The sequence below is a fragment of the Vombatus ursinus genome, unplaced genomic scaffold, assembly GCF_900497805.2.
Source record: "Vombatus ursinus unplaced genomic scaffold, bare-nosed wombat genome assembly UNPS02014792.1, whole genome shotgun sequence".
Taxonomy (NCBI): domain Eukaryota; kingdom Metazoa; phylum Chordata; class Mammalia; order Diprotodontia; family Vombatidae; genus Vombatus; species Vombatus ursinus.
In genome coordinates, this window is record NW_020954570.1 from 8484066 (window position 1) to 8500588 (window position 16523).

At 36.1% G+C, this 16523-nt stretch overlaps 1 protein-coding gene across 5 annotated transcripts in view; it reads right to left on the reverse strand.

Annotated features, from left to right (window-relative positions):
* The window catches only part of PJA2 (praja ring finger ubiquitin ligase 2), a 125057-nt gene that overhangs the window by 27259 nt on the left and 81275 nt on the right, over positions 1–16523 (reverse strand). For 4 of the 5 annotated variants that reach the window (XM_027869243.1, XM_027869244.1, XM_027869246.1 and 1 more), the window contains one exon: positions 1937–2122. The exons of the other annotated variant lie outside the window; for it this stretch is intronic. In XM_027869243.1, the coding sequence (XP_027725044.1) occupies positions 1937–2122 (186 nt within the window). The remainder of the gene's footprint in view (positions 1–1936; positions 2123–16523) is intronic. 5 annotated transcript variants of the gene reach the window in all.

Consider the following 16523-nt stretch of genomic DNA (forward strand, 5'->3'; position numbering starts at 1 on the left):
GAAGGAAACACAGATAAGTAAATCTCTGGAACTTTGGAATTAATATGCCACCATAATGGATTGGGTACTGGACTTGGAACTGGGAAGATCTGGGCAATCATACTTTGGACATTTAATAACTGTGTGACCCTGAGGAAGTCACTTATATTCTCTTTGCCTTCCAGTGCTAATTATATGCTTCCCACCACCACTCTCCCTCTCCCTCTCCACCCAAACCAATCTGGATATAGTAGACATCCATGATTTCATATATAATCTTATTATTCTGTTCTTTATATATGAAAGTGTTAATGTTTGTGTGTGTTTAAGTTCAAAAGAACAAAAATAAATTTCAAAATTATTTCTAAAACATTAAAATTAACCTCACTTATTTGAAAAAGCAGTCAGTTTCAAATTCAATCTTGTCTAAGAGCAAGAAATTGCCATTTTTAGCTAAGAAGCATAGTATAAATTAAAGAAAAAAAAGAAAACTTGAAAGGAAATCTAAACTACATTTTATCTACATGATGATGCTCTCTTTCAATGCCTAAGTAAGTTTTTGTGGCATCCAAGAAAAGAGAAGAGGAGGAAGCTTTGAGTAGGGCAGCCTTCTCTGACAATGATGACAAACATGCTAACATTTCTTCTTTTTTTTACACAATAATTAAAGGTAGAACATTTTACCTAATTAGAGAACATTTGCAACAACATATCCTTTCCTTTGACAAGATCTTAAAAACTTACAATGCAGGTATAGCAAGAACTTAACATTATTCACTAACTTCAAGTCAACAGGTGCCAAGTAAACAATGTATAATACTCAAGCTGTTGCTTGATTAACTGATAAGATTCCTAACTGAAATTCTCACAGAAAACTTGTTCTGAAACAGTGAATCAGAAAACCTAATGCCTTGTCAAGAAACTATTTTTCTATTTTAGAAAATTACATGGAGGGTGTTTATGTTATTATTTGAGGTTTAGGAGTTGGGAAGACACTAACCAAAAGGCCAATAAATACTAGTTAAATCAGCATCCATTCCCCAGGGAAAGAATGAATTAGAACAAAGTTAAAAGTAAGAAATCTTCAAAGTTAAAATCACATGAAAATATAAACCTTTATCCTCCCTTCAAATACTTCATTTCTTCAGCTGGAAGAGGGCAATAAAAAGCTTATTTTTTCAGGAAGAAAAATTCTTTTAATGGAATGAGGAATAAATTGCATTTTTACAAAGAAATAAAGAGCTCTAATTTTACATGCAAAAGATGTTACATTTGCTTAGCAATTATAGCTAAATGAGTAATAATATAATTGTTTACATATTTCTATTGTTCTGAAATATATTATGTTTTTATAAATGCATAATTTTTTTAAACACCAGAGAAAATAGCTTCGTCCTTGTTTTTTAGTTGAAGAAGAAGGAATCAATGATTTACTTGTGGCCAGTGAATGTTAGTAGAAAGGACAACCTATTAAATATTCTGATCACTGTCTCTAATTGTGTCAATATTAAAGCATTTAGATCAGGCCTGCTAAACCTGTGGCCCGTGGGCACGCCAAAGGATTTGAGTGGCCTGTGAAAAATATACAGGATATTTTCTTCTAATTTTTTTGTGGGCTGCCCAAAATCCTTTGGCGTGTCACAAGTGGCCCGCAGGCCACAAGTTGTACAGGCCTGATTTAGATGGATCTGTGCCCTCACTGGTATTGATATTCATGCAGAGTTGACCTACCCAACAAGTTTGAAATGCTCCTGCCCCCTTTAAAAATATCTTCAGGACAACAAGGCAGCAACTCAGGCTGTCTATCAATCACCGATTCTAAAACACTTCTGAACAGGTCATAAGCTAGAAAACAAAACTAGCTCTCAGAAGTTAACCTTGATAATTTAATACTATTAACACCTCCTACCCAATGAATAATCAACCATATTATACCACATAATACTGTAATACATACCTCCATTCCACATCTAAGTCTTCGCTCACACTGGAGTCATCCTCCAGGTTATTGTTCCCATCCAGCATGAAAAATCCTGGGTGTACAAAATGGCTGACAGGGTCATTTTCCTCATCACTACTACTTTCAATTTCTTCATGGTATTGCAACCAAGGAATTTCTCCCTCTTCCAAGGAAGTCTGGTCCCTTTTACATTTTTTTTTGTGGGGGAAAAAGGATATAATTTTAAAACTTATTATAAAAATGATTCTATTAAAATTCTGCCTACAAATGGATTTTAAGTTTTAAAAAGAACTAGTGCTTTTCATATTTTATTATTACCTGCATCAGCACTGCAAAATCTTTTACAACAAGATTTATTTTCTTGACTACATACAAACAACTATAAATAACTGTAATGATATAGTGGAAGTATAACGGGACTGGGATTCAACACACCTACACTCTAGATTTCACTAACTGTGACAGCTATGTGATCTTAGGGAAGTCATATAACTAATGAGAATTTGGTTTACTTTTCTACAAAATGAAATTGGACTAGAATCAGAGCCAGGGAACCTGTGGCCTTGAGGCCATGTGTGGCCCTTTAGATCCTCAAATGTGGCCCTTTGACTGAATCCAAACTTCATAGAACAAATACTTTGGATTCAGTCAAAGGGTCACACTTTAGGACCTAGAGGGTCCCCACCCCTGCTAAGGTCCTTTCTGTATATAACAAGCTATGCAGTCTACTCTAGAACTATTTTTTTACTTGATATGCTATTCCATATTCTTTCCCTTTGCAGAAAGAAAAAAATCCAACCACACTAGATAAAATAAACTACATGTGTTAACAACAATTCTGAAAATACAGTAAAACATCAGCATAGGAGTGTCCACTAATTCAGAACTTGTCACATTCTGTCCATGAGGGTTCAGCTGACATTTACTTTTATCATATTTGTACATAAAGTTTATGCATGAAAGGTTTATTTGCATAAATAATGTGTACAAGACTGCATGAGGGAATATTTAATCTACTTAAATGAAGTTTTAAAGAACTTTTGTAGCATCTATTTACAGAAGAATAATTAATCCACCAAATATAAATGAGTTTTACCTTTGCGCTAAAATAGGTCTATGGAACCTCTAGTTGGCAATACTTTCTTACTAATTAGGTTTAAAATTCTATTTATACTTCAAGGGAAAAAACCTATATACATAATTTTACCTACGTAGAACAATAAAACACAAATAATTTAAAATTTGGAATTTTCAATAATTTGGAATTTTCTCCCTCCCCTTGCCAGTAATCTTCTGAATATAATCAGCTTTACCCATGTACAGAAGTAGGCCTGTTAAGGACTCCTCTGTGGCAACTAGTTATCAGATCTGTTATCATGAGTAATCTGAGATTCATCTGAGTCTAGAATGATTAAAATTTTTTAAACTTCAAGGCTTCTTAAATTCAACTTAAAGTATAAATTTTTCTACTGAATTTCTCAGAAATTCAAATCACTTTTAATACTACTGTAACACTGATGGATGACAACTAAGATTTAAATATGCTTTTGAATAATCGCCTATTTTCTCATTTTTCATTCTCCTCCGAGGTCCATGCTGTACACATACCACATTTTCTGCAAAGTATAACAAAAATTCCAGAGTAAAACATATGATATCTAAGAGTGAGGTACAGTAGAAAGATCACTGACCATGCAATCATAAAGCCTAGGCTAAAATTTCACCTTTTATACTACTGTCCATATCAACTCAAGCAATTCATTTAACCTCCAAGGGCCAATTTCCTCATCTGTAAAATGAGGGGTTGGGCTACATGGCCTCTGAGGTTCCTTTTAGTTTCACTTCTGTGATTCTATGAATTTATTAACATGCAGAAACAATTTGTCATAACAGACTAAACTGATCTATATATATATAGATCTACTTAAAATTCTGACAATCCAAGTTGTTGTTAAGAAAGTTTAAAAAAAAAAACACGTTAGAAAAAACACAAGTAAAATTAGGGTGGACTGAACAATGCTATTTGTTCTATGTACAAAGTCAAAATTGGGGAAAATATTTGGAAAGTATCATAAATTTGTTTTGTCATAACTCTTAAGGTCATTTACAAGTTTGGTTCTTATGATTACTGAGTATCAGTAGGCTTTTAAATCGTAAACCTCAGGGATGTCATAACCATGACCAGAAACCCACTCCAATATCCAGTTAATAGTCAATAAACATTTGTTAAGCACCTATTACGTGCCAAGCACTGTCTGGGGATACAAAGGAAAAAGATAGTCCTTGCCCTCCAGGAGCTCACAATCTAACAGGGAAGACAATGCATAAAAAGAAGCTGAAAAGAGGGACAGGGGAAGGGAAAGAAGGGAGGAAGGACACTTGGGCCCCCATCCCTTCCTTAAATGGAAGACCTGGGAGGGGATCTCCAGATGACCATTCCCTACCCTCTCCAAATGAGAGGGACCCCAGGGGCAAGGAGGAGTTACAAATTTCAGGGTTGAGGTGATCTTGTAGGAAGATGAATTTCTGGAGAGGATGATGAAGTCCAGGAGAACAGCCAGGTGAGAAAAGATGATATACATTGGTAAAACCAACCCTCTCCACTCCACTCCTGCACCAAACCACCATGCAGCGTACCTAGACTATGATACTCCATTCCACCTCTCTCACCCCAGATCACACTGTTGCTATAGGTACTAGGAAGGATGGCCTTAGTGCTCTGAAGCAGTGATTAGTAAGAACCATGATCTGTCTGCCTTTTAATTTCCAGCAGGACAGAGTAAGTTTTAGAAGATGAGTGGATGTAGATGGGTTGTGATCAACACTGCAGATCTCATTACATTATCTTTCCTGCAAAATCTACTCTATTTTTTACATGACATCACTCTCCTTCCAGTCTCCTAGGTCCTCAACCTCTTCATCACCTTTGACTTCTCAATCATTTCAAAGTATTCTCTTCAAAGTTAACAATGACTTAACCTCTTAATGATCAAATCCTACAGCTGTTTCCCTCATCCTTCTTGACCATCTTGTAGCATTTGACACTGTTGACTACCCTCTTCTCTTGGATATTGACTCTCTCCTCTATGAGTTGCTGAAAAAAAATGTTATCAATCAAAACTATTATCTGTACACTTAAATATGAAAATATTTTTTAACTTATTTGCTGTTCATCTGGACCAATGACATCAGGAGGATGATGTCTTAACTTGCAAGTGAATTGAATTTAAGCAAGGCAGGGCAGTGCAAAATCATCAGCCTCACTCTCTCCTCCAGAGTCATCTAAGTCCAGTGACAAGACATAGGTCAGGATGACTAGAGATGGCCCCAGATGCAGTGGAAGACCTTGGCCTTTTAAGCTAAGGTCTTTCCCAGGTCTCAGTTTGTCTGAGGCAATACCCATTCAGTGATTCAGTGACTTAGGACTAGGTAAGAAATGAGGCAAAAGATGGCTTAGTTTGCCTACTCAAAAAAAAAAATCAATCTGGGAAGGGAAGACCCTCATAGTTTCTGGCCAGAACAGAAACAACTGCTATTTACACTCACTCGGAGCCATCAAAACCCAAACAATGACCAAGTAAGATCTGGGCTGACACCTATTCTTGACCAATCAGTGAAAGTCAGAGTAATTTGGGTTTAAGGCATAGTCAAGTAACTCGCTTTGAATCCCAATATGCTTTATCAAAGCTTGGTTTTCCAGAGCTCTATTTCAAGAAATCATAAATGAAACTACATGTGACAAAGAGTTAATTGTCCTAGTTTTTCGGAAAAAAAAAGATAAAATACATAAGGAAGAGTAAAAAAAAAAAATCTAGCCCCTGATACCTTGTGAGGTTTAAGTGATCTTCAAAATGAAGAGTTTTAATAGCTTTAAACTAATTTAATACAAATATGAAAAACATGCAACACTTCCTGATTAGTGTACAGGATTAATAATGGCATCAGGGAAGATAAAAATTTACTAGCCAAATTTCAATAAAACCTTTGTTGAATTTATGGATTGGATTGAAAAATGAGTGTCATGAACTTTAAGTGCAGCCAAAGATGTATTTCTTTCATTTGTACTTATGTTTTTTAAGCTATTACAACCACTTCAGTCAAGAATATAATAAAAAAGAACCCCGAACCAGACCTTCAAATCATTACGACAAAGTATTAAATGAAGATTTTCAAAAACATGAAGTATGCTTATCACCATGACTGATGCATGGAAGGTGCTTAATAAATATTTGTCAAATTGAACAGAATAACTGATGAGTAAAGGAAGAGCTGTTCAACTCTTAAGTTATTTCTTTTTTCTACAAAGGAGACTGATATATATGCTGGAAATGACAGGAAAAAAATGCTAATAGGGAATTGACAACCAAGATAAATAAGGATATAGAAAAAGAACACCCAGATGAATTATAAAGTATTAAAAGAAATGGTGCGTGTGAATCTGGAGTGTTCTTTGAAAAACAATGTAGAATGGAGAGGTATTGTAGAATTGGAGGGCAAATATTGTCCTGACTTAAAAAAAAAAAAGAAAATAGAATCTTTAAGATATAGGCTGTCTAATAAGTTTGACTATGAGTCCCAGCAAAATTCTAGAGCTTATCATGAGAACTTCAGCAAGTATAGATGGTCCTTCTACACTACACTCATTTCATTTTTTGGCAATGATACTAGCATGTTAGAGCACAGAAGTATAGTAGCCATAGTCTTCTAGATTTTTATCAAAGTATTTGGCAAAAATCTCGTTATTTGTGTGGTAAATATGAAAACATGAGCTAAACAATATCATAATCAGACTGAGAACAGACTGAATATTCAGACGTAGTAGTCACAAATGCTTTAAAGATGACTTGGAAAGATGTCTGCAGTAGAGTGCCCCAAGAATCTATGCTTTTTTTTTTTTTTAACGTTTTAAAAATCAAGCATGTAGCTAAAATCACAGATGCTATGCTTATAAATCTGCAAATAGCACAAAGCTGGGAAGAACAGCTACTATGTTGACAGCCAGGATCCAAACACACTGTATTGACAGTCAGGATCCAAAAAGATGTTGACAGGCTAGAACACTGGGTTGAATCAAGTACGATGAAATTTAACAGGAATAAATATATGCTGGGGTGCAAAACCAACAATAACTTCACAAGTACAAGATGGGAGAAACATGGCTTCATCAACTGATCTGAAAAAGATCTTGGGGGTTTGGTGGAAGCTGATACGGTAAACAAAAAAGCTAATATGACCTTAGCATGCATTAATAAGACAGCTTCCAAGATTAAGTACATGATAGCTCTGCTATATGTTATCTTGACTAGACCTCATCAGGAATACCACAACCTCATTTTAAGAAGGACTCTGATAAGCTGAAGAATATTCAAAAGAGAGCAGGCAAAATAGTGAAGGGACTTGAGTTCATGCCATTAGAGCACTGACTGAAGGAAATGAGAATATTTACCCTGGAGAAGACTCAATGGAGATATCACAGCTGTCTAAGGATATAAAAGGTTGTCATATGGATGATTTACATTTATTCTGCTTGCCCCAGAGGGAAGCACTAGCAACAATAGGTGAAACTTGCACAGGGCAGGTCTAGGCTTGACCTAATATTAAACTTCATAATTAGAACAGTGAAATGGATCACTTCAGTAGACTACAGTTTCCCTCTCATTGGACGTCTTCAGGCAGAAGTCAGATGACTTTATGTTGAGTAAGTTATAGAGGTATGGTTTGGACTGGATAGCCTGTCAAGTTTTGTGAATTTCTATGACCTCAGTAGTTTGCAGTAGCTTATTATGCCACTCTAATGCTCTGTAAGCAGTTCTGCCTGGTCATTTGAAAGAATTAAAAAGACTTAACAGAGTTATGGCCATGGAAAATCAACAGCACATAGATCTTATAGAAATGGCTTCAGTAATATGCTGGCTAAGAGGTAGCTTCAGAAATGTAGCAAAAGAATACCAATTCTAAAAAAAGAAATGCTGTTCTGGAAAATAGGTTTATTTTATTATGTATTTTGTATAGGTAATTCATAATACCATTGAGTACAAGATTGTAAATCCATTCTTGTTTTTTATCCTTTATACCTTAAAATATTTTAAGAATGGCACAAAAATATAGAGGCATGTATATTGACTTCTATTCAACTACATAATTCAAAATAAAATACCCTGATAAGGCCACAATCTTCTACAAGTTCTGAACTACTCCTCTTCTCCTATGTACATTTAAAAAAAGTTTCAGGGGCCTTTTTTGGGGGCGGAGAAATAATACTTTTGTTTAACTCACCCGTCCTATTAACTGCCCCCCCAACATTAATAGGAGGTGGGGCAGAACCCGGTATGTCTGATTTGTGTGTAACTATTCACACCCCTCACTCTATCATCCTCATGCTTCTCTGTTCAGGCTGATAAATTTCAATAACAAATTGTGTGTTTAATCTTCCTTTGTTTCAGAAGAAAATGAGGTTCATCTGAGGCCTGCTCTCATTACCATCCATGTGGGACCGTCTCTGGCAGTTCAGGGCAAGGTACAAGACACTTCACAGGCCCTTAGAGTTAGATTGCTTTCCTGGTCTAAGTGCTGTGATGGTGCTGGTTGCTGCCTGATGCCCACTGCTACTCCTGAGGGCTTCCTCAGGAGAGTTCTCTGCTCTTGCTACCTCTGGACATAGAACCTTTCAGGCTATACATGTCTGGTCATCTCTGATCATGCTAAGACTGGTTTTGTTTGAAGGACTCCCTTTCTTATCACCAATGGGCGGACTTTCTGTGAAGTTCTGAGTGAGAAAAATGTCACTGTAGTTTCTCAATTGGATTTTTTTTTTTTGGTCAGTATTTGGTCTAATTCAAACTTTGCTTTTCTTATTGCCTCTATGAAGACTTAGTCTTTCTTCTGAGCTACAATTTAGCATCATCAACTTTATATTGGCAATCTGGAACTATAGGAATCTCATACATAATATCTCCTAAATAGAACTCATCATTTCCCATCCTTTCCCCAATCTATCCTTCTTCTGACCTACTTTATTATTAAGGCACCACCATTCTTTCAGTCCCCCAGGTTAACAAACTAAGAAACTAATAAAATGATGCCTCATTTTCATCCAACCCAAAATGCAGTTGCCAAATCTTATGGTTTCTCACCTCCATACCAACTCTTGAAACCATTGACTTTTCTCTATCCACAAAGCTACCATTTTAATTCAGGCCTTCATAACTTTTAAAAAGCTTTTTAAAAAATTGTATTTGTTTTAACTAGCCAAAATCCACTTTCTCACACCCCCCCTTACCAAAACTTCCCCTCTCCCATCTAAGAATATAAGGAAAACAAAACATTATAGTTAAACAAATTTCTACACTGGTCATGTCAAAAAAAAAAATGGTCACATTCTGCATTCTGAGTCCTTCACCTCCTTCAAGAGATAGGAAGTATGTTTAATCATTAGTTTTCTGGAATTGAGGTTGGTCATTATGCTAGGAGTTTAGCACAACAGCATTCCATCACATTTATATACCATAACTTGCTCTTCTATTCTCCAATTTATGGGCATTCTCTTCAAATTCCCATTCTTTGCTACCTCAAAAAGAGCTAGAAATATTTTTGTTTTATCTTTAGAGTTTATTTTGCTTGGTATTAATCTACTTTGCTTCTAATTCCCTATGGGGTGATACATATTTCTGTACACAACTATATATTCTTCATTCTTCTTATCAGTTCAGATGAGTGAGGTTGAAGGATCAGCTGCTCCTCTTTCTCCCTTCCCTATTTATAAAAATGTCTACTTGGGCACTCTGATTATGAGATAATTTTCCCTAACTTTCCTTTGCCTCCCTCTCCTCCAACCCAGTGTATTCCTCTTCTCTTTCCATTCTTTTAAGATCATCAAGACAGCGGCAGCTAGGTAGTGCAGTGGATAGAGCATCGGCCCTGGAGTAGTTCAAATATGGCCTCAGACACATCAACACTCACTAGTTGTGTGACACGGGGCAAGTCACTTAACCCCAACTGCCTCACAAAAAAAAAAAAGATCAAGACACAACCACTTCCAGGTCTTGTCTACTTGGACTCAACCAATGACCTATGATGATGAAAGAGCTCAGAAGGAGACACATGTATCATCTCCCCAAAACTGAATGTACACAAGGATATCTTTATTTAGTCCTTTTATCATTGTTCATTCATGTTTACCTTGTTATGTTTCTTATTCCTGTATTTCAACTTCAAGGTTTCTATGCGGCTCTGGTCTTTTTATAATGAATACTTGGAAGTCCTTGATTTCATTAAAGGTCCATTTCCTCCCCTATAACATTATACTCAGATTTTCCAGGTAATTCTTGGTTGGAAGCTGCTATTTCAGTTCCTTTATAGCAGTGATTGCTAAAGCATGTGTGATCTTGACTGTGGTTCCTTAGTACTTGAAGAATTTTTTTCTAGCTGCTTGCAGTATTTTTTCTTTGACTTGGAAACTTTCAGTTTTGATTATCATGTTCTTGGGAGTGTTAGGGGAGAGTTTCTTTCAAGAGGTGATTGATGGATTCTTTCTATTTCTATTTTGCCTTCTGATTCTAAGAGATCTGGGTAGTTTTAAGGTTTCTTGGGGCAGGTAGGTGATGCAGTGGATACAGCATCAGTCCTGGAGTCAGGAGCTCTTGAATTAGTGTTCGGTCTCAGATACATAACACTTACTAGCTGCGTGACCCTAGGTAAGTCACTCAACCCCATTGCCTAGCCAAAAAAAGAAAAAAGAAAAAAAAGAAAAGAAAAAAAGATTTCTGGAGAGAGGATTTTTAGGTTCTTTTTTGGCCATAACATTCAGGTAGTTCAAAGATTTTTAATTTTTTTCTCCTTTATCTTTTTTTCCCCCAGGTCAGTTGTTTTTAACTATGAAATATTGTTTTGTTTTGTTTTCTTAGCCCTTTGACTTCATTTTAATATTTCTTGTTGCCTCATGGAGTAATTGGCTTCTATTTGGTCCATTCTAATATTCAGGGAGTTTGTTGTTTGGGCAAAATTTTATTCCATGTTGTAAATTCCCTGTCCAATTCTTCCTTCGAGAGTTCTCATTTCTTTTCCAATTTCTCCCTTAAGCACTCTCATTTTATTCATTAAAAATATTTTAGAACTCTTTACACACACACACACACACACACACACACACACACACACCATTTCCTCCAGGAATTCTAGGTGAATTTTTGTCGAAGCTGCATTTTTCTTCAATGCTTTGCTGGTAGATGTTTTGAAGTCATTCTCTTCTTCTAGGTTAGTAGTTTGGGCTTTCGTGCCACTATAATAGCTCTTTACAGAGGGATTCTTCTTCTGTTTGCTCATTCTTCTGTCTATTTCCTAACTTCAGACTTGATGCTAGAGATGAGCTCTGCCTTATTTCTGGAGAGAAGGTCTGAGCTGGTCCTCTTGTTAATTCAGCACATGAGGGGATAAGTAAGGAAACTTCAAGTATACAATGCTCCCCAAATAGTCACATCCAGGGAAAAGTCTGATTCCTCACTTCCCATTCCCAACCCCGGTCTGAGTTCTGAAAGTTCATGACTCAAACTGTATCTGAGTAAGAGTATGCTGCTGCTAGAATAACTCCCCTATCAACTTTGTGGGTCCAAAGTGGCAGAACCAGGGGCAGCTAGGTGGCACAGTGGATAGAGCTCTGGCCTTGGAGTCAGGAGGACCTGACTTCAAATCTGGCCTCAGACACTTGACACTTACTAGCTGTGTGACCCTGCGCAAGTCACTTAACCCCGAATGCCTCACCAAAAAGCAAAAAAAAAAAAAGTGGCAGAACTGAAGGGTCCCCTTTGTTCTGACATTCCAGTCCTGGTTATTCTTTTGAAGGCTGGGTTAAATGCTGGAAATGAGATCTCACTCTGTGCCTAGGATCTGGGAAAATAAGCCACATTGCTGCTTCTGGCTTCTGAACTTCCTTTCTTAGTATGCTGCCCAGGACCTCCTTACCTAGAAACACCTTCTTTCTGTGCAGGTCCCCTTCTCAGTCTATTCTGGTTCCGTGACCCAGAACTTGGTAGTGAGGGACAAAGCTGCTAGTTGGCACTGGTCCCTGTATGGGTCTAAGGGTATCCTGGTATGAGTTTGGTACCTCCTCTTGCCCTAGTACACAGTCTCTCCCTGGGTAGTGCAGCATTCCTTGTGTGTCATATTTCTAGACTGACCATGTCTCTAATGTCTTCGGACTTCTCTCTGTCTCCATATGTCAAGTTGGGATGGACATATGACTCAATGTGGCTTTTTCTGATTTCTCCATCAGGACTTGGTCTAGTATATTTTCTAAGTCTATTGGAATATGGTATATTCATGTATCTTTTGGTCAATTATGTGATTGTAAAGATATAGTACACAGCAAAGGTGTCAAAAATGCAGCCTGGACCATATGACCCACAACACTCCTGAGTACAGTCCAAATTACATTAAAATGTAACTGTAATTTACTTTGCTCTGGAGAGACTGTCATAAAATTTCTTTTGAATAATGATGAATCTCACTGAGGAGGCAAAATAATGTTTGGAGACTTGATACAATTAGCATAGTATTGGTTGCAAACAGAAGCATCTGGAGTACCTCACCACCTAAATGAAATTCCTCTTCCTATCTTGACCTTGGCACAAGATACTGCCTATTGCCAAAACTTTTGAAAAACGTTTAGTTCCGTTTTATGCCTCACCTGACACTGATGCCTTCCTTAATCTATATGGCTGTGTCACCAAGGAATCTTATAAGATTTTAATACATGTATGAGACTCATTGTTGAAGGGCACCCCTTAAAGCTCCATTCTATTCTGCCGACTCAAATGCTATTTTGAGAGAAACAAAAACAGCAGAATTTTGTATTCTCTGTACCTTTCAGTCAACTTTGTGACACTGTTTAGATGTGATCTGAAAGCAGAAAAATTTGTAAAAGCTCATCTATTTCTTTCGCATTTTCATTAAGGATACCCTTTTGATCTGTATATAAACCATTCTCATAAAGATGAAAAAAGTAAGCATGTGAGTTGGTATCTATTGGTGTCCCTCTAATTGCCTTTTTTTGAACATTAATATCTATGATATTTGTCTGTATCTTGTCTCCCTATGATATCTTGTATGATATCTAAAACATCAGAAAAAAAATTAGTTACACATAAGTACTTAGATTTCATGTATCTAGAGCTACCTCCTAACTAGCAAAATGCCAACCTTGACTGTATACTTTAAACTACAGCTTTTAAGAAATAGTTTGGACTGCTTGGACTCCCCACCTCCACACTCAAGCCACTCTGTTTCTGATGGCCAAGGCCCAAAAAAATCACTGAAGCCTCCACCTCCTCATCTTCTGCTTCTTCTCTCTTGGCCCAAGTTACTACCTTCTCCTCATGCCTGAAGCTCCCAGCAGTTCTGGCCAGGAAAATCCAGAGTTAGAGCCAGGGCTATGGCTGAGCCATAGGTATCTACCTGTGGAACTCCTTGGAGGAAGTTATCATGAAGATGGATAATGGATAATTAATCAAATTTCTACAGGCCACATCTGCTGTAAAAAGCGAGGTGGAAGAGCTTGCATTCAAAGTACTGAAAAATGTACATTTCCTTAAAACATAGCAGGGTTTTCTGAAAGATGGCTATTAATTTCCTGAAAACTGAAAATGATTAGATGCTAGAACATTTATTGCTTTAGGAAACTGGGGGGAGGGTGAGGGTAGGGAAGAAATGCTATCCATGTAATATTTGTATCTTTCCCACACATGGTATTTGTACCCATAAATGTAGAAGACTTTATTTCCAACAGTTCTGGATATTTATGGCACTTTGCTTTGTATCTAAATAATAACACTTTACTTACTTTTGTGGTTTTCCTGCTTTAAAAAGGAAAAAAAAAGACTTAATTTTTACTATAGATAATATTTGATTAATCTTTTTTCTGAGTTACTTTATGCAGACTAAACTTTCACAAGTTTATTTTATTCTTAAAGGTAAGTTAATTTTGTTTGTGAAAATCAGAATTATAATATCTCAGAATCTTATAATGCTTTAAAGTTTACAAATAACTTTCTTCACAAAAAGCTGCCCTTGGGGGTAGGTACAATACAGGTATTGTATTTTAGGGTTTCAGTATATCAGTGATCTTGAAGTGGATACTCCCTCCAACAACAACCCATCCATGGCTTTTCCCCCTGTGTGGCTCTTATTCATGGGCTCTCAGAGACCTACTGGAGACATACTAAGAGACATGCTGGAGGTCTTCCTCAAGGTCTTTTAGCATTAAGGGGGTTCCTGTGCAGTACCCAGGGTTCACTTTTACTACATGACTGACCTACTTTCATTTCTGAGGGTACACTCTTAGATATATATAGAGATAATAAAGGAGCACTTTTAAAAGCATGGATGATGAAAGGTTAAAAAAAAACAACTTCTTATGAAGCCTAGGATTTCATTTAAAACATTTTTAAAGGTTGCATGGGAAACATGTATTCCCCATGTGACTTCTTCTCTATGTTTCACTATTTAATTGCATTTTTACTGATTAGAATTTTTTATATTTGATCCTTATGTATTGCTATTTCAAAAAATGTCTCATTGCTCTTAGGGTTCCATATTACTTAATTTTGGGGGGTTTTTATTTCTTCAAATTTTAAAAAATAAGTTTTAATTAATGCCTTCTGTTTTTTACATCCTCATAGTTATCCCAAGTATCCCTTCCCCTCCCTTTCAGAGAACTATCCCCTATGACAAATAGTATTTTCTTATGGAAAAAAATCAGCACAACTGACTGATGACACTGAACAAGGCTGAAAACATACGTAATGTGCAGTATCTGTGGACCTACCACCTAAATAAAGGAGTAGGTTTGGGGGAGTCTTCTCATATCTCTTCATTTGTGTTCTGTTTGAACACAAATTTTTTATTTGTAATTTTATATATATAATTTTGTTACATTCACCTTTGATTTTTTTTTTGGTGTATAGTTCTTTCCATGTACATTGTTGCAGTTATTGTGTATAATGTTTCTTTGCTCTTACTTCATTCTGAATGGGTTCGTCTAGATCTTTCCATGCTTCTTTGTATTTGTCACATGCACAATTTCTTACAGCAAATTAATATGTCATTACATTCATATGCTACAATTTGTTTAGCCATTCCCCAACTGATGGGTATCTAATTCTTTCCCAACACAAAATGTGCTACTATAAATATTTTGGCTGATTAAAGTTTGAATTGACATATTTCCTTTGGATATAAGAGACACTTGCCCAAACCTATATGCTGCGAAAAGTTTAATTCCCCAAGTCAGCTAAGAAAATATATTTAACAGTGTGATTTTGAATTTTTTAGATGGTTATAGATAATTTACACTTCCCTTGAAATCTAATTGTTCCTATTCTTTTACTATTTTTATTGTAGTATTTATATATTATGTACGTGCCTTAAGAGGCTGATTCCCAAATATGTAACATATTTTATTAATTTAAATGACATTTCTCTTTTCATCGAGTTCTCCTACATTTTGTTACTAATCAACAGAAACAATGACATTTTTTGTGGATTTATATTACATACCACTACTTACTTGCTACCTCAATTATTTTTGATTTGCCGCAGTTCTCAAAGTAAACCATTCTCAATCATCTGAAAGTACCTCCTTTTAATTTATTTTGTTATCTGACTATTGCAGCTAGTATTTGTAGAATTATGTCAAACAGGAGTGAGAAGATGGGTATCTTTGCTTCACCCTGATGTATAAGTTGTAAACAAACTAGAAAGTAAGAAAAACAAGAGAAAAGACTAAACACCAAAAAAAAATTTATGATCAAAAAGGAAGATGGTTTGGCCCAAAGGATGCGAGGTTTTTAATTTTTTCCATTTTTCTATGGGTTCTTTATGACTTATCTTAGAGCCAATGTGATTAAAAAAAAAAGGTTCCACAAAAGGTTGGAGAACAAGTAGGATAAATGGTGATAGCAGTGATGGAGCAATGACTCTGAAGTAGAGGATCTGAGTTCAAATCCTACCTCTGTTGCTTATTACTTATTTGTGTGACCTTGGGCAAGTTATCCGCCTCCTTTGGACTTTACTTGCTCAACTGTAAAACAGGCATCGGGGAGGTTGGACTCTAACGTTCCTTGTAGCTCCAGATGATGACCCTAAAGATCTTGAGTATCTTAAGATTCTAATTTATTTGTAAGTTGTAACAAATAACAAACTAGGAACTATGAAGAACAAGATAAAAGACTAAACATTAAATTAAATTAAATTAACAAAATTGCCAAGGTCCAGCACATCTTCTGTTAAGATTCTTCTTTAGATCTGTGATGGATTTGACTGAAAGACATGCTGACATCAACTTACAATTACTGTCTTAGTATCTAGGTCTCTTTTGATATTCAGTTAGCTATTCTTTTAGGTACTTAGATGCTATATGACCTTTGGGGGGGGTGTGTGTGTGTGTGTCTGTGTGTGTCTGTCTGTCTGTCTCTAAGTATACTTAATGTTGATATTGATTCACTATCTATGGTATCTTTAAACATAAGTTTTCCCATTTGTTTTTCAAGAATAATACTTTTTCCTGTTGTCTTATCCAAAATAATCACCACTC